Source organism: Thamnophis sirtalis, unplaced genomic scaffold (assembly GCF_051295495.1).
Source record: "Thamnophis sirtalis isolate CommonGarterSnake01/CBP01778 unplaced genomic scaffold, rThaSir2_p1.2 scaffold_2, whole genome shotgun sequence".
NCBI lineage: Eukaryota > Metazoa > Chordata > Lepidosauria > Squamata > Natricidae > Thamnophis > Thamnophis sirtalis.
In genome coordinates, this window is record NW_028261382.1 from 174513020 (window position 1) to 174531850 (window position 18831).

Sequence of the window (18831 nt, forward strand, 5' to 3'; positions counted from 1 at the left end):
GATTTTTCCATATACCATAAGGCTTCGCAATAGTCAAGAAAACACACTCTTGAGAACAGAAAGAAAATGAACTGTCGGTTGTTACTCAGTGGCCATGATACCATTCATGAGAGCCAGTTTTGTGTCATGGTGAAGGTGCTGGGCTAGAAACCAGGAGACTGTGAGATTTGGGGCTTCCTTAGGAATGAAAGCTGGCTGAATGACTTTCGGCCAGTCACTGTCTCGTCAACCCAACCCACCTCATAGGATTGTTGTTGCAGGGAAAATAGAAAGCAGGACCATTAGGTGTGTTCGCTACTTTGAATTAAATACATTATTATTATTATTAGCAACAACAGAATTGTATCACAGTGGCCATTGTTTCGCCAGATTTGGCATTGGTTACTAGTCGGGCCCCACCCAAGGGCCTAGGATGTCGTAACGTATTTTCATAATATTTGTGTGGATCCAAGCAGTGCGGCTTTTTGCATTTGACTGATGGTGATTTTGTCAATTTTTAACTGTTTTAAATGTAATTCCAGTGCTTTTGGAAAAGCACCCAGTGTGCTGATTACCACTGGAATTACCACTGCTGGTTTGTGCCATAATCGTTGAATTTCAATTTTTAAATCCTGGTATTTCGTGATTTTTTCATATTCCTTCTCGTCAACCCTGCTATCACCTGGTATTGCGATGTCTATGATTGTGACCTTATTTTTCTCAACCAATGTGATGTCTGGTGTATTATGTGCCAGTATTTTGTCCGTTTATATATGAAAATCCCATAAGATCTTGACCATCTGATTTTCGGTGACTTTTTCAGGCTGATGTTCCCACCAGTTTGTTGCTGTTTTAATATTATAATTTTTGCACAAATTCCAATGGATCATTTGTGCTACTGAATTGTGCTGCAATTTATAATCAGTCTGCACGATTTTTTTACAGCAGCTGAGTATGTGATCAGCAGTTTCATCAACTTCTTTGCAAAGTCTGCATTTGGCATCATCAGTGGTTTATTATTATTATTATTATTATTATTATTATTATTATTATTATTATTATTATTGTTGTTGTTGTTGTTGTTGTTGTTGTTGTTATTCTAAAAGCATTGGCCTTGAGTTATTTCCAGGCAAAAAAAAATCCAAGCCATATTGTATTGGAAAAAAATGTGCTGAAAGCTACAGAGTTGGTTTAATTTGCCTGGGAAAATCTTCCTTATTCTAGGAGAAACCTGTTGAAACTGTTGGGGAGGGGGAGGGAAGAAGAGATTCTTGTATGAAAAGCTAACAATGAGGAGCTAATAGGACATTTCAGGGGGAAATTATTAGTTGGAAATTAAAAAAAAATCCCATGAAGAAGTTTTGAACAAACAACAAGAGAAAGAAAGAAAGAGGCCGGGGGATGGATGGATGGATTGAGATTCTATATATTGACACTTTACTTCCAAAGCCAACAGGCTGGGAAGAATGATTTTAGGACTGGAAATTGAATGATTGCAAAATATAGAATACCTACCAACATTTTAAGGAAGGGATGTAGTTTAATCCCATACCAAACTCATTGTTCACACACAATCCTTCCCCCTTCCTTTTTTTTTACTAAACAAATAAAATTATCAAATAAATACCAAATAAACTACGCAGTCATTTGAAATTTTAAGCTGAAATGAAAATATATAAATACATTCATTTGATTGCAAGACCTCAACTTAATATTTTCTGGTGACCATGAATGTATTGGACCAGGATACTGAAGCAAAATAAGTAAGATTTTATTTATTTATTTTCTTCCATTTGGGGTGTGTATGATGTCAAAGGTTTTTAAAAAGTTTTATCAATTGTAGTGAGGCTCCATTAAGGCTTACACACTCTGTGTTTGTGTTTGTGTGTGTGTGTGTGTGTGTGTGTGTGTGTGTATTTTCCTTCTCAAAATTAACAGGAAGCCTCTACTAATTTTTTTATATCTGATTAGAAGTAGTTTCAGAGGTCACGAACATTATATTGGGAATCTCAATTAATCCATGTTTACATTAAGGCATTTTATGAAGGGCTTTTTCATTTGGAACATATTTTTATGATTTTTATAAAAAAAAAGTTGTAATTGATTCTGTCACATTTTTTTCCTTACTTGCTTTCAGAGGTGAGGAATACGGACACTGAATCTCTCAAGGCACAAATTTCAAGTCGAGCCTGAAGGACAGAAATATTTCAGGGTTACTTCTTCAGCATCTGATTTTACAATATTTAGGATCTGCTAAACAAATTTTAGGGACAGTTTTATAGCAGCAAGCACAAATAAGAGGCCTTAACTTCTAAACAAAAAGTTGCTTTATCATCCTCATTTAACAAATGTAAGGACAATTATAGATTTGGACATTCAGATATCAATCGAAGTCAATCTGAATATTATATAGTTTCCATATTTAGAATATGTTTGTACCTTTCTTTTTTACCCCGAAATGATACGGGTTCTTAATATATCATTTACCAAAGAGGAAGGAAGTTCAAGAGAGTGAAATCTGCATTTTGTTTTCATGCAGAGGGAGGGGAACTGTGTTTATATATTATTATGCATGAATGAAGCCTAAAGAGAAGCAGAAAGATTTGTCCCTCTGTGTCCCCCCACCTCCCCGCCCAATTACAACAGCCTTCCCTAACATTATGTTGATACTAAAATGCCCAGAGGCTATTTATTAATTAGGCCAGGGAAAATGGCAGTGGGGAAAAACTTAACATTCCCCCCTTTTCAGGTGAGTGATTTTAAAGTGCATCTATACAGATTACCCATTTCATCTTACTTTGATGTAATGGGTTTTGAAAGTAAATTCAAATCCAAAAGTTTAACCATCCAATTTCAAAAGATGTGCTCTTTGGAAAAAAGTTGTCTTAGGTTTTTGACTCATGGATGGAATAAACTGCCATAAGAGTCATTCCTTGGATTAAGAAGATTCTGGGTTTTTAAAAAAATCATTACAAATCCCTGTTAACAGATTTCAAAAGAAGAATTACAACCAAATACATTCATTCATTCATTCTTTCTTTCTCTTTCCTTCCTTCCTTCTTTCTTTCTTTCCTTCCTTTTTTCTTTCTTTCTATCTATCATCTATCTATCTATCTATCTATCTATCTATCTATCTATCTATCTATCATCTATCTATCTATCTATCTATCTATCTATCTATCTATCTATCTATCTATCTATCTATCTATCTATCTATCTGAAACAGCTTCAGGAAATTCGTACAGTCTTAAAAGTGCTGAAGTAGTTATTCTTTGATTGCATTTGACTGCTATCATAGTAACATTTGTAGAACAATGTGGAACTAAAAGAATTTGTTCCTGTACAATTAGCCTGCTTGCTTCTTTTAGCTATCTGATGCAGATCTTAACTCAAAAGATGTCTATGGAGATTCTCAGTCATCTAGGCCATGGGTGAAGATAGCAAAGTCCACATTTTGGACAGAGAAGACAGCTGGTTTGAAAGACTGCTGGTTGACAAAGAGGTCATCTATGTCGCAATTGAACAGACCTCTCTAAACTGAGGGGGAGGGATACGGCATCATTTATCTCCAATCTACAACAGTTGGAAACAATTCCAAGAAGGCTCCATACCCACCTGTATCATCAGGTGGCCCTGATGACACAGATAAATCTCCAGGTGACCTTAATCTCACTAAAAATGCAAATGACCAGCTGTCTGCAAGGCGTATAAATCCTTCCATTCCCCATCATTCAGTCACAGCTGAAGAAGCTTCTTGGATGAGAAGCGAAACATGTTCAAAGAAAAACCAGAAAGTCCAGTTGCCTCTTGAAAAAGCACCTTTGTTAGCTCAAATATATATTTTTTCTCACACTTATTGTGAATTCAACCAGCTACAACCATGGGATTTTATGAAAACCATCAAAAAGAATTGTCTGCCTGCAAATGTCCGAAGATGGTAGCAGAAATACACATTTGTTAACAATCACATCCCATAACTTGACTACCTGCAGAGCACCGTTCTTGCTGAAGGATGAAACACACTGCATTAGTCTGCTGAGTTCTTCGGCAACTGCTTCAACAATCCTCGACAAAACTCTGGGTACCAGCTCCTTTGAGATAGTGAATACCTGCAGATTTCAAACGAAACACAATGTAAAATTCTGCGCATATATATATATATATATATATATATATAGGCATACCAGGGGTTGTGACACTAAATACACACCTATTTCCCTGGCTCAGCTGATAAAGGAGGAGAACCTTGTGGCTTAGTGGTTAACACAACTGCCTAATATGTAATACAGCCCAGGTTTGAATCTCAGTAAGGGTATGGCTAGCTGATGAGAGCTAAATAGCTTGAAATAGATCTATACTAGTCTCCCTTTATTTATTTATCAGCTCAAATACAACACAAACGTAACAAAGGCAACAGTAAAAATATTGGCTTTCTGTCTGGATGGTCTCTTGTGATGAGCCGATAAGACAGAGAAAGGAAGCAGTATGCCTCCTCCCATATTTAGCCATACCAGGGTTGTGACACTAAATATATATATATATATATATATATATATATATATATATATATGTATATGTATATGTATATGTATATGTATATGTATATGTATATGTATATGTATATGTATATGTATATGTATATGTATATGTATATGTATATGTATATGATGTATATGTATATGTATATGTATATGTATATGTATATTGTATATTGTATATTGTATTGTTGTATTTGTGCTGATAAATAAATAAAGGGAGACTAGTATAGATCTATTTTAACCTATTTAGCTCTCATATGTATATGTATATGTGTATATTCCTACCTATAATTGCTATCAGAACAGCTTTAAAAAGATAGGCTTTATGACTTAGAACCCCTTTCCTGACAAAGTTTTGGAGAAATCTAAAGCTTGCACATACTTATATGCCTTCAATTGGTTTTTCTTAAAGGCACTCTTCTGCTGTGGATTTTAAAATTGGTTTCCCATGGACAAATCAGACACCATTATTTTCTATCTTATTTAATCTTCAAAAGGAAAAAGCTGGCACAGAATGGAAAAAAAATCAATTAAAAATGCAGGAATATGCAACAAAAAAGATTTGTCCCTTATTTATCTCTACTATATTCTAAAATAGGTTTTCTAAATCTCAGCAACTTTAAGATGTGTGGTTTTAACTCTCAGAATTCCCATTGGCTGGGAAATACTGGGAGTTGAAGTCCATACATCTTAAGGTTACTGAGGTTGAGAAAAATTGTTCTAAAAGATAGCTGCTGTATTGGTGAAGATGAAACAAGGGGTCATAACTACCAATGGAAGACCTTTCTTCAGTTCAATCAATTATCTTTTGTGTAACATTTTTGAATTTTTCGACAAAGGACACATATTGTTTTGGCATTCATTGTGAATAAGTTGCATTAATCTCACCTCAGCATGTACAGCGATTATGTGTACTAAAGCTTCCTTTAAATAGTTTCTGACACCTGTAAATAAAAAAAGGACACAGGCAAACACAAAAAAAGTTGCTCAATATATTTGTACCTGGCTGGCCTCTTTGATTAAAAATGCAAAATTAGTATCAGCATATAGAAAGTGAAAGCTTCTTCCAACCACACCACCACATTTATTTCCTTTTTGAAAACAAAATGGGGAAAGGCACATTTCCTTATTGTAAACATTACTAGCCATAGGTTCCTAGTCTCGTCTGGCATTGTTTTCCCTTCCTTCTTTAAAACACTTTGTGTATGTCTGTGTGTATGAATGTTCAATAATAGAGAGCTTTGATTCTAATGACTTCATTGTCACAATCATGGAGTACACAACCACAAGGCAGCTACAACTGGTTGTGAGTTTATTTTATGAGATGGATTTCTACCAATAAAAGAGACACACAGATTTCAATAAGATGGAACCCTTGGTAGTATTTAAATAGTTTGTGCAGTTAAAATATCTAACCGAGAACGAATGAGGACATCATTTTAAAATATTTCCATTTGGAATAACTAGAAACTTGTAGTGCAATTAATTTTGGACTGCATTCAAAGAACAGTCCAGTATGTTATTTGAGACAATGCCACCATTTAAAAATAAAACAAAAAACATGACAGACACTGCAAAGATCCCAAGTGCTGCTACCTCTAATCAACTTTTAAGAAAACAAGCATGTACAAAACAGTTCCTGCATGATCAACCTACTACAGCACAAGAACATTTAACTAAATGAAACCTTGAATTCTGAAAATAATCTGCTACACTGAGGACAGTGGTGGGATTCAGCCAGTTCGCACCTATTCAGGAGAACCGGTTGGTAACTTTCTAGCTAGTTTTCAATTTCAATTTTAATGGATTTGTATGCCGCCCAATCACGAAGGACTCCGGGCGGCTTACATAAAAACAGTTAAAAAATATTAAAAGAATTTTAAAAATGCAAATAGTTCAGAGAACCGATTGTTGGAAGAAATCTCCTTTTGTTTTTCCCCACTTTACAGGGCTAATCCTGTAAGGAAGGCAGGAAGGAAACATTCTGGTGGTGTTTCTAGCCTCATCTTTATTGCCCTGCTTACAGAAACTGCCTCTCCGGTTAACCCTTATTCCATTGTCACAGCTAAGACGAAGCGCCCATCGACCTGAGTGACCTTGAGTTGGCCACGCCCACCCAGTCACATGACCCCCGAGCCCCACCTACCCAGATGGTCATTAGGGCAGAGAACCGGTTGTTAAATTATTTGAATCCCACCACTGACTGAGGAATATATTATGTGTAAATGTCTGTCCAAAGCAAATTGTTGCAGAAGGTAAACTGTACATGACAATTTTCATTTGACTATTCATTAATGAAGCCCTATCATATTTGATAGGCATGAGAAATGGGACCGAGTTGCCGTTAGGAAAGACCAGCAAAAACAGTGACTATTTCAAGAAAAATAAAATCATCCATTTGCAGGCATTTGTCTCTGCCCCTTCAAAAAAGATACACAGAGCTACACAGATAAGAGTTACCCATGCATTTTAAATAGGAGTGCAAACTTCCAGTTTAAGGCCAGTGACATAAATATTCTACCTGAATGCATGCTTCTATGGTTTCTATTTCTTCATTATTTTGCCAGTATTCTACAGGTCAGCGATGGTTTATAAAAACCTCTAAGACAGTCATAGCTACCACATGATACCATGGCATTCAAGAGAACTGTCCCCACCCACGTATACCTCCTGACTCACTTAGTAAAAAGGGCAGAGCTCGATCTTGGAAATTCCCCAGGGACGCACAGAATATGCTGTCTGGCATTCAGCAGACATGATTACCTCACTGAGCAACTGGATAAAAGGAAGGAATTATGAAGTCTAGCAGGATATATGTTCCTATTGCGTTGCTTAGAGCAGTGTTTCTCAACCTTGGCCACTTGAAGATGTCTGGACTTCAACTCCTAGAATTCCCCAGCCAGCGAATGCTGGCTGGGGAATTCTGGGAGTTGAAGTCCAGACATCTTCAAGTGGCCAAGGTTGAGAAACACTGGCTTAAAGAGATGAAGAACAGCTCCCCCCATCACCTCCTTCTAACAGTAGCCATCTTGCGATCTTTGGAAAGCCATGGGGACAAATTTACCGGTTAAAATACACGCATTCATAAAATCATAACAGCATGAGAAAAATATCTGATCGTGGTCTTTAATTAAAAATATATGCTACCAAAGTATCCATCGGCAGTTGGATTTGTTCAGCAAATGATGAGGCCATTGAGAACTGTGATTAGAGAAAAGGAAAGTCAAATCCCCTCGGTGGGTTGGGGGATCTGGAGAAGGGGCCAGCTCGAAATAGCAATAGCAGTAGACTTATATACCGCTTCATAGGGCTTTCAGCCCTTTCTAAGCGGTTTACAGAGAGTCAGCATATTGCCCCCAACAATCTGGGTCCTCATTTTACCCACCTCGGAAGGATGGAAGGCTGAGTCAACCCTGAGCCGGTGAGATTTGAACCGCTGAACTGCTGATCTAGCAGTAGCCTGCAGTGCTGCATTTAATCACTGCGCCACCTTCCAAAATAAGTTTTGGAAACTGAAATCTAAGAATCCAAATGTTTCCTTTGACCAGATGGTTTGAAGGAGGGATAAGGTGGCCCACTTGATCATCTAGGACAGTGGTTCCCAAACTTGGCAACTTTAAGACTTGTGGACTTCAACAAGTCTTAGTTGCCAAGTTTGGGAACCACTGATTTAGGATTTAGGAGTTGAAGTCCACAAGTCTTAAAGTTGCCAAGTTTGGGAACCACTGATCTAGGATTTAACCTCCCTTGAAGCGTTGCTCCACCTCGACAAGACAAAAATGCCTCTTGGAGGAAACAGCATTCAATCTCACACAAGCACTGAAGCGGAGTGGATCTGCCCCAGTCAGCTGCTTCATTTTGATGGAAAGTGCTTTCTGCAATGCTTGTGCCAAGAGGCCATTTTTTGTCTAGTACTCGTGGTCAAACCACGGTCGCTAAAAGGCTACTTGCAAAGATGTTTCACAACCCTGCGAGGCTACTTTATAGGAACGGTATTAGTGGTTATTCCCCTGGCAGGTTGCTAAACGGATCGAGAGGAACAAGACAGCAAAAGCCTTTCTTAAGCGTTCGAAGCCCAGGAAGAGCCGAGGTGGCGCAGTGGTTAAATGCAGCACTGCAGGCTACTGCTAGATCAGCAGTTCAGCGGTTCAAATCTCACCGGCTCAGGGTTGACTCAGCCTTCCATCCTTCCGAGGTGGGTAAAATGAGGACCCAGATTGTTGGGGGCAATATGCTGACTCTCTGTAAACCGCTTAGAGAGGGCTGAAAGCCCTATGAAGCGGTATATAAGTCTACTGCTATTGCTATAAATAAAATGGTGACTAATCTGCCTAGAAAAAAGGTCTGTTTCAAATAATGTGGTTTAGGCATCAATCTATTCATGCTGAAAACAGGAAAACAAATGAAATAAAAAGCAGAGTCCTGCATTTAGATATAAGTGTACATGAAACAGAAATAGTTCTAAAAATAATAATACTAATCTTTCTATCTGGGAAGATTTTTCCGTGCTGCCATTAGAAGAATTGGGAAGAGTCTCTTTGCAAAAAGTTCCACGGTGCTCTTTCTTAAGCCCCTTTTGCTCCTCTCAAATCACGTTTGGATGGTAAAATCTGGGTGCATTCATGTCTTTAAAAATGTAATTTAAAAGCAAGCCATCTCTTCAAGTCTTGTCTAATTAGGACCCCCCTTTCCCCCTTTATAAGCAATTGCAAAAAGAGTGTAAAAATTAACAACTGAAAATTGTACGAGCCGTCTTGTTGGTATAAAATGACTTATACTGTGCTGAACTCCACTCATGAACACAGATGATGAAGCCGAAACTTGTTAAATCAAATCTGCGGAATTAGGAATGTGCAAACCAGGATTAGTAAATATGCACCTCCTGAACCCTGATGAAAGATCGAAGGGACTTTTGATGCTTATAGGAACCTGAGCAGCTAATATGTGGAATACATGTGTCAGAGAGAGCAGAAATTAAAGCCACATTTATTTCCACTGAAGTCACACTTAATTCTGTGAAATGCCCTACCATTGAATGGTGTTTCAATGGGAAGTGAAAGAGGAAGCCCTTTATCGAATCTAAGCCAGCACTGCTAATCTCATTTACATTGCCCTGTCCAACACCACCTTATGAAAAAATCCAAAGGCGTTTTTTTTAAAAAAAAAACAGAGCAGTTATTTGTAATAACCAACATTTATCAGTTAGCAGGCAGATTAATTTCCATTTGTGCTTAAAAGTCCTTGACTACAATATAAGAAGCAACTCCTTAAGATAGTGATTTTATTCTTTAAAGAATACTGTCAAAGAGACAAAAAAATTATCAGCCTGCACAATCCAAATTAATTTGTACAGGAAATCTTGTATTGCAATTTAAAATTTAAAACTTCAAAAATGTGTTAAGTTTGTAGGAAGAAAATAGGGCTTACTTAAAGCAGAGCAAAAAAAAAACAATTGCTGGAAGTGATGATCATCTGCATGTAAGAAGCTCATTTCTTTCTCTTACTCTCTGTGAGTAATTTCCTGCTTTTATTGGAAACCTTCCACCACCTAATCATAGAAGGATCTGAAGATGTGATCAATTTTGCTTCGATGTTGTTGTCAGAAGAAAACGTGAACTGTGTAGGCAAGTTCTGGAAAGTCTTCATAAGGACATCCCACCTATAACAACATTTCCTGTTTTTAACCCCTTCATTCTGCACGAGCTCTACCTGCCTGACAAAAATAACTTTCAGAAAGCAGGTTATTTATATCTCAGGGTTTTCCCCTCCTTTATATGTTAAAAATAAAATGGTTAGAAAGACATACTATTTTCTATATATGCAGAGTGCTGACTACTGGAATATCAGATGTAGCTTACAAATCAAATCTAAAATCAAAATTAATTCAAATATTCATTTTTGCTTGGAAAAAATGTTAACGCTAACAATGAGACAATTTTTCTCAATTAAATGGGGGAGCGGTGTGGGACCGGTAATGGCTGTAAAGAATGAGTGACTAAGCTTTCAGCGGATGACTAAACTTGGTACAGATACTCTCAATATAGTTGTAGGCAGTTCCTCTGTTATTCCAGACTTCTAAGGAAAAATCTGAGAAATACAGAATAATTTTAATTTATACCTTTGCTCTGCGTAAATGTGATTTATTATTATTATACCAATTTCTTCAATAAACCAAATAGTTTAAATATAATGTATGTCCATAAACCTGCGGGTGTCCTAATAATGGCCTGTCACTGTCTTTGCGAGATGAAATGACAGCTATTTTGAAATGAAAAATGGACTTGAAGATATGTAGGGTTTTATGAATTTATTTTCTTTTGTCACTCAAACTTTATGAGTACTTATCCTGAAGCTTTTAAGGAAAATGCAAAAGGGAATCCGCTGATTCCCTTACATGGCTTACATGGACAAAAATACCTGGAATGCCACAGAGATAATAGAAGCCCAATTATCTTAAATATATATTCTAATTTTCACATTAGACAAGATATAGGCAGCGTACTGTATAACCAACCATAAATACCTGAATCATTTACTAACTAATCTTCTCTCTCTGCATAATAATTATTTGCTTTATCCTTCAAACTAATCATAAACAAGATAGTCAGATGACTGTGTGCTTATTAAGTAACAGTTAAAGAACTGCTCATCTTCATTTAATGAATGAGCTCATGACAACTAAGACCAGATATATAATCCCGCTCCCATAAATAATTACTAGTCAGAGCGCCAATCGGGCCATTCAATGCTTCCATCTTTCTCTACAGCGCAGCGTAGTAATTTACATAAAACAAATCCCAAAACAACAGGGAAATAATTAAACCACTTGATTAGAGTTGGTCAGTGTTTCAATTTGTAATCATGGGATTTTTTTAAATGATACTTTGTCAACAAAAGTGTGTGTGTATAGTCAAGGCGATGGTTTTCCCAGTTGCAATGGATGGCTGTGAAAGTTGGACCATAAGAAAGGCTGAGCACCAAAGAATGGAGGCCTTTGAACTCTGGTGCTGGAGAAGAAGACTCCTGCATTGAGTCCCTTGGACTGCAAGGCGATCAAAACGGTCAGTCCTAGAGGAGATCAACCCTGACTGCTCTTTAGAAGGCCAGATCCTGAAGATGAAAGGAGGAACCTCACACCCTGTTCCTCCCCCCCCCCACTTTCCACTTCTGACTGCTTCACTTTTGTCTGCCTTTGGAGGGGAGCCCAGGCGGGAGGGGGGAAAGAGTGTGAAATGGGATGGTCCATCCCTCCCAATCCTGATCAAGTTCTTGCAGGCTAGCTCCTAGGGGAGTGATCCGTGTGGTTCTCTGGCCAGGAACTTTTGTAATGTGAAGAGTGGGGGGGGGAAACCCCTCCAGCCGCAAAGCCCACATTCAGCGACAGGAGCTGAAGCAGCCTTCCGCACGCCAGGTTTTTTAAATCGGGAAGGAAATTGTTTTTGGGCAGTAGCGCCACGATTCCCTCTCCTATTCCACAAACGGCGCACACGGCGGTCAAAAAGCATGAAAATGTTACATGTAAAACCAAGAAATGAACTCATCAGCTTGAATATTGAAAAAGCAACCTAAAACATTTTCTGTATTTTTTTTCTGGTATGAGCTGAATATAGCTAAAAATTAACAGACTTATCTAATAAACTTATAAATGAAGTAGAGAACTAGGAAACAGAAGAATTTTTTTACCTATTAACAATTAGTGATTTGAACATTTTGAATAATTTCAATGCAAAGCTCTAATCTCAGCCAAATGTTAATAACATTTTGAAGTGCTTCTCACCACAATCTTTTTATTGGGAATGAAATGTAATACTGTACATCATAAGTCAAAGACTACCAATTATTATGATTCCTGATCATGCAAGGCATTTACTCATATCCAGATTAATTCTGTGTAAATGTCCCTCGGAACTATCACTCAAAACAGAAATGTCAGTCCATTAGCCAACTGGCCCAGTATTTTTATCATAGCCTGGAGAGGTTTTTTTATTTTTATTTGATTTGATTTGTCAAACATCAAGAGATAACAGGTATAAGTATAAACATGGACATGAAGAAATGAAATGAGTACAAAGAAATGGGGACAGTAAGACAGGGATGGCAGGCACACTGGTGCACTTATGCACGCCCTCTTTACGGACATCTTAGCAATGGGGTGAGCTCAGTGGTGGGCTTCAAAAATTGTTCGAACCTACTCTGTGGGTGTGGCCTCCTTTGTGGGAGTGGCTTGCTGGCCATGTGACCTGGTGGGAGTGGCTTGCCGGCCATGTGTTCTCTCTCTCTCTTTCCCTCTCTCTTTCCTTCCTTTTGTCTCTCTGTCTCTTTTTCCTTTTTTTCTTTCATCTCTCTCTCACTTTTTCTTTCTTTCTTTCTTTCTTTCTTTCTTTCTTTCTTTCTTTCTTTCTTTCTTTCTTTCTTTCTTTCTCTTTCTCTCTCTGTGTGAGTCTGTGTGTTTGTGTGTGTATGTGTGTCAGTGGTGGGTTTCAAAAATTTTTGGAACCTCTTCTGTAGGTGTGGCCTGCTTTCCAGGTCCACTGGTGGAACCTCTTCTAACCTGTTCAGTAGATTTGACAAACCAGTTGTACCGAACTGGTGCGAACTGGTAGAAACCCACCTCTGGGTGAGCTCCACGGTAGACAGTTTGAGATTGAAGCTGTGAGACTTTGAGGATGTAACAAGGGAGTAAGGTAGAGCATTCCAGGCGTTTACCACTCTGTTGCTGGTCGTATCTCCTACATGGGATGCAATCTAATTTTGCTGTTTTTAAACAACTGGAAATTAGGAGATTCTTGCTAATTTACTTTAAATCATCAGGAAATCTATTGATCTTAGGTTCTTCTGGCTCCCCCTACCTTAAATAACTTTCTATTTTGCAGAACTTGCTGAAAGTGGTTTACGTGTGTAGAAAGAGTTACATGTCTAATTCACTCAGCCAACAGCAGCACTGTGAATCCTTGTATGTAAAAATGAATCAGCACGGGATTCTTATGAGTCAGTCCAGACATGGAGCTATGAACCCTGAACTCATCCAGACACTGAGCTATGAGGTCTCACGTAATGAGTACTGTAATAAAAATGCAGGGATGCGGAATATTTGAAACTGCTAAACCATATTTATCTATATTATTATTTAATATAGTATTTAATAATACTCATTATCTAAGTATATTCTACAATACTTACCTGTTGGAGGAAGACAATCTTTCCAATCAAAGTAACCAGCATAAATTCCGGGTTCCAATGAACCCACAATGGGATCAGCCTTTAGCTCAATGTATATTTCAAATAGCCGCTGATCTAATTCTTTTAATGAATCCATACTAACCTAAAATAGAGACAACCATGATATTAATAATATTAATAGAAAGAATTTACATGTCACATCCTTTAATCTTGCAAGTGTGCTAGTTAGGTTAATTGCATTTTTTTAACCAATCAATATAAAACGTATTGGCTGTATTTAAACCAAAGTTACTTGTTACAAGAACAGAATATTGGACAATTTACCCCCCCCAAATCCCATCTGGTTCAATGAAAAAAAAAAAAAGCATCCAATTACGGTATATTAGTATACAGGAAAAACAAGTAACATGACAAAGATTTTGTCTTGTTTCTTTATTGTTACTGTGGTTTTGAGCTTGTAATTCCCATTTACAAAATGATACCCAAGAAAAACCGTGTTTTAAAAAATTTCAACAGGGATGAGATAATGTTTTCCAATGTAAGAACACCCAGCAGAGCAGAAAGCAAGGTGCATGGTGTGGCAATTGGTATTTCATAGCCTTACACCGCTTGAATTTGTTTGAATAAAGTGACATAAAGCATTTGAAATAATGCTCTATGTGTATTTTATTAATTTGAATCACATGACACTGGAAAGGCCTTTATGGCTGTCATTCCTTCAAAGCTGGCAAGGTAAGTAGAACAGGAACTGTAGGGATTCTAGGAATGGTATTTTATTATTAAAGGACATAATAAAAGAGATCTTGAAAGTTGTCAAAGTTCCTGTTTTCCCCATCTAATGTCAAATGAAATTAATTCAAATTTCTCTTGCTTCCTCCTTTCTCAAGACTAATTTTTTTTAAAAAGTCACTCCCCTTAACAGTTCAGGAGGCTTCCCTGAAGCCTTCGGAGCGCTCAAAACGACGCTCCAAGCAAACCGGAAGCCACTTCTGGTTTACTCGGAGGGTCATTTTGACTGCTCCGGAGGCTTCAGGGAAGGTCCCTGAAACCTCCGGAGGGCTTCCGTGGGAGCGGGGGAGGCTGTTTTTGCCCTCCTCAGGTTCCTATAAAGCCTCTGGACCCTGGGGAGGGTGAAAAAAGCATGCACAAAATGGGCGAGGGAGCGCCTCTAGTGCGCGCATGCACACTGTGGAGGTCACACATTGCATTATGGGTGTGGCACGCTAGAACACGACCCCCCCTGTGCTCCCGCCACATATGGCACGCGAGCCAAAAAAGTTTCACCATCGCTGCTCTAATCCTTTTGTTTTAGGGTGGAGTCGGGGCGACTGAGTCGAACTGAACATTTATTGGCCAGATGCCCTTACTGACGCCTATGTGGAGTTCACAGCAGATATTTTTTTTTCTTTGGGCCCTGATAGAGAAACATCTGCGGCTGCCTAGGATTGAACTCTCAACCTTCTGAGTGGGAAATCAGCGTCTTCACTTCTAGGCCACCAGGCTACTCTTCTGTAGTCAGAAAATACTTACTTGAATAATTTTTTCCACTCCTTGGAAACCATGCTTCTCAAAGTGTTCGGCTAGATTAAGGAAAGTGTGACGTTCTAAATAGCAGCAATTACTGAGGACAATTAAAAGCCTTCGTTCCTAAATAAATAAAAAAAAGATCCAATGAAGGGAAGTTATTTAAGAAGAAAATGCACATAGCAAACACTTTGCCCTAATGGTACAAGGAAAGGCAAATGCTAACCAGTTAAAAGTTTAAATAATTAGGTAGGACCTTTAGCATCTTTATTCATTTTATTATATCTACAGAAAAACCAGAACCTTTGACACCTGAAATATTCACAACAGAGGATACAACATCACTGAATATTCACTGTAAAAACTATTCTTCCACAAGGCACCAGTTACTTAAGGTGCATCATTCTTCTTATATAGAAACATGACAGGAATCATTGATCAAATGTGTTTTGAGATTTGAAAGATCAAATTTGAATGCACCAGGGGTGGGTTTCTCGCCCTGTTCCAACCGGTTTGGTTGGAACGGGGCCGGCGGTGTCCTCGTGCGCGCGACGCATGCATGTGTACTAGCATCTGTGCGATGCTCCAGCTGCTCCTGGAGGATCGTGCAGGCGCTGTATGCGTCCTGCGCATGCGTGGAAGCGCAGAACTCGTCAAAACCGGGTAAGGAGCGCGGGCGGGCGGGTGGACCCTTCGCCGTTCCTGGAAGTTACTTACTTCCGGGTTCGCCGACCAACCAGTTCGCAGGGACCGCTGCGAACCGGTTGAAACCCACCCCTGCTGCTTACCAATCAAAAGAAGAAAACAGTGAGCATGGCAACGCAATTGGGTTATCTTATAACATCTTTTTAGGAAGTGATAGTTTCCTAATTTTTCCTGTTTCCAGTTAAGAGTAGGTTGTTGTGTTTTTTTAAATTTTTGGAATCCCTCCCCCTTCCTTACATAACTCTTCTATCTCAAAAATATCTCTTTGTATGCACTGCATACTTTATTTATTCCCACTGATTTTCAACAATATTCAATATTTTGAAAGCCATTTCAAAACAATCATCTTTCTTTCCTATAAATACTCCATGATTAATTTTAAAGAATGCTTTGGATTATTGTCTTACTGAAATATCTAACCTTTCAACTTCGATATCTTCACCAAGTACTGAATACCATCATGCACAAGTTGATGTTTACACTCTACTATTCTTTCCAGCCTCACAAATATTTCTTGTGTCCCTGGACATTGAAAAACTCCAAAGGATAGGACTACTTTAATGCTATTCTACTGAACACTTTTCTTCAAATGTTTCACATCCCCCCCCCTCCAATTTTTGTGTTGCTGTGGCCATGGCTGAAAAGTTCAATTTTTGTTTCATTAGTTCCAAATAACTATATTCCTAAATGTTTGAGGCTTAAAGGTTTTTTTCCTGAGGGGAAAAGCATAGTTTAGAAAGCACAAATTTATTTTGTGATGGTTTCAGAGAAAAGGTTAGATCGTGGCTGTACGTGTAATCATTTACTATGGACCTAGAGATAATTACTACAGTGTCAGCTAAATTTTTCAGCAGGTTGTTTCCAGTGATTCATGGCTTCTGTTTTGCAGATCTGACTAGCTGTGTGACAGTTTTAGCAGAAATTTCTCTTGGTCTTCCAGATTTTCCATTGCAGAAAGTGTTTTGATTTTTTGCAGATTTCTCCTACTTTTAAGTGTGATGTTACAATACGTTGCTTAGAAGAAGCAAAGTAGACAGAAGACAATCACAACTGGAGAGGGAAAGAAGGTAGCACTATTTGTTCTCCTGGCAAAGTATCTTTTATCTAGCTAGCGAATCTTAATGAATCAATTCTTTTTTACCATCTTCAACTTTGGAAAATAGCAGAACTAATTAACTGCAAAAACAGGACCAAATTTCTGCATCTGCCGTATTTATTTTTTCCCCATTCAACAAATGATAGGATATAAATAGTCGATATAGATTCAATTGTACAGGAAGATGCCTTTTAACTTTCTACCACAAAGAGGTTGTAGATATTGATGAAACAGACAACTTTAACCAGAGATGCCTAAACTTTTGTGTACAACTGTATATGCAAATAAATCAACTGATGTGGAGTTATGAGCCAATTTAAGTGTTTGTGCAAGCTTTTAACTAAAGCAGACATCTAAATTCTTGGCTAGCCAACCACGAATTTCTATTATATTACAGTTTGCAAAACATACTCTGCTAGTAATATTTCCATTTGCAAAGAAATAAAATTAGTACAGTATACAATAGAACATACTTCTAAATGAATTATAACATATTGCTTAGATAATTTGCCTTAATTTGGGGTTTAATGAACAGCAATAATACTTACTACAGATAAACTGAAATCTTCATGGATGCTTCCAAATAAATCTGAAGATGACATGTCACCTGGAAGACTAAGGCATTTTGCAAGTAGTCAGTGATTAACCCTTCTTGATATTAGGATAAACCGGCCTTATAAATTTGTATTTGTTTCCTAATAACCCTAATGAGTTTAACTGACATGGATTCTTAAAAAAAAAACCAGTTAAATATACAGACGGAAGCTCTTATCTTCCATGCTAAAAGTTTTTAATATTTTTTAAAAAAGAGACCTGAAGTTAATGAAGAGTAATTTTTCCTTTGCACAGAACCCGTATTGAAGAACATGAATTCACTAGAGTTGGGCAGTGAATTTAAATATATAGTTATATAATAAAAATGGAAATTATAGTTTATGATTTGTCAAGCCTTATTTAAAGAATTAATTTTCCAAATTTTTAGAAACATGACCCATAAGCTAACAACGTATATTGTTTGCATACTATACTAAAACATGTTTTGATTCAATGTAAAAGTTGTTAAATTATTTAGCTGTGTCAAATAAATGACACAAATTGTTTGTAGAATCTCTAAAATTAGCGATCTATGAATAAAGTGTTCCTAATAATCATTTCGAGGTGAAATATGACTGAAAACTGAAAAAGTTTGCCAGATTCTAGAATTAATTACTGTCAAAAAACTCATCACCAAATTATTTCACTTACTGGGTAGTGTCTATATCACTGTCAGGCTTCGTGCTCAGTTGCTCCAGGCAGTCAATGAATACCTGCAAAACAAATAAAAACAATATATCTAATACCATAATTTATTACAAGTAGTGCTAATCAAGGTAAGGAATTTAAGTAGTATTTTCCAACCTTTCATCTCTAACAGAGTATTTTTTATTTCATTCAAACAGTTTAATTTTAGCTGAACTTTATTGTCTGATACTTGTTTTTAAATCTACCTCTTATTCTTGGTAAACTGAATAAAATAAACAGTTATGGCTTTAAAGATTTCATCAATCCACAAGCAAAGTGGAGATTTTATTGTCACTACACCTCCAAACAACGTGATGGTTTTCATTGCTTTCCTATACTAATGTGTGTGTCTATGTCCCATATGATGGAAACATGTATTCTCTAATTTATTTTTTCTTTCTAAGGCAAACCATACAATATTTAATAGATATTTCCTTCTTCAGTTCACCAAGTCTCCATCTACATTTAAATGGATTTCATCTAAACCTGCCCTCAAACCAGAAACAGACCTGGGAACTCGAAAAATGG

General features: G+C 37.4%; 1 protein-coding gene across 1 annotated transcript in view; it reads right to left on the reverse strand.

The window, feature by feature from the left end:
- The window catches only part of EXOC2 (exocyst complex component 2), an 86122-nt gene that overhangs the window by 3504 nt on the left and 63787 nt on the right, over positions 1-18831 (reverse strand). The window contains exons 20-26 of the mRNA XM_087707534.1: positions 18268-18329; positions 17571-17637; positions 15228-15344; positions 13698-13839; positions 5406-5461; positions 3966-4088; positions 2107-2168 (exon numbers count right to left, since the gene is read on the reverse strand). Of these exons, the coding sequence (XP_087563660.1) occupies positions 2107-2168; positions 3966-4088; positions 5406-5461; positions 13698-13839; positions 15228-15344; positions 17571-17637; positions 18268-18329 (629 nt within the window). The remainder of the gene's footprint in view (positions 1-2106; positions 2169-3965; positions 4089-5405; positions 5462-13697; positions 13840-15227; positions 15345-17570; positions 17638-18267; positions 18330-18831) is intronic.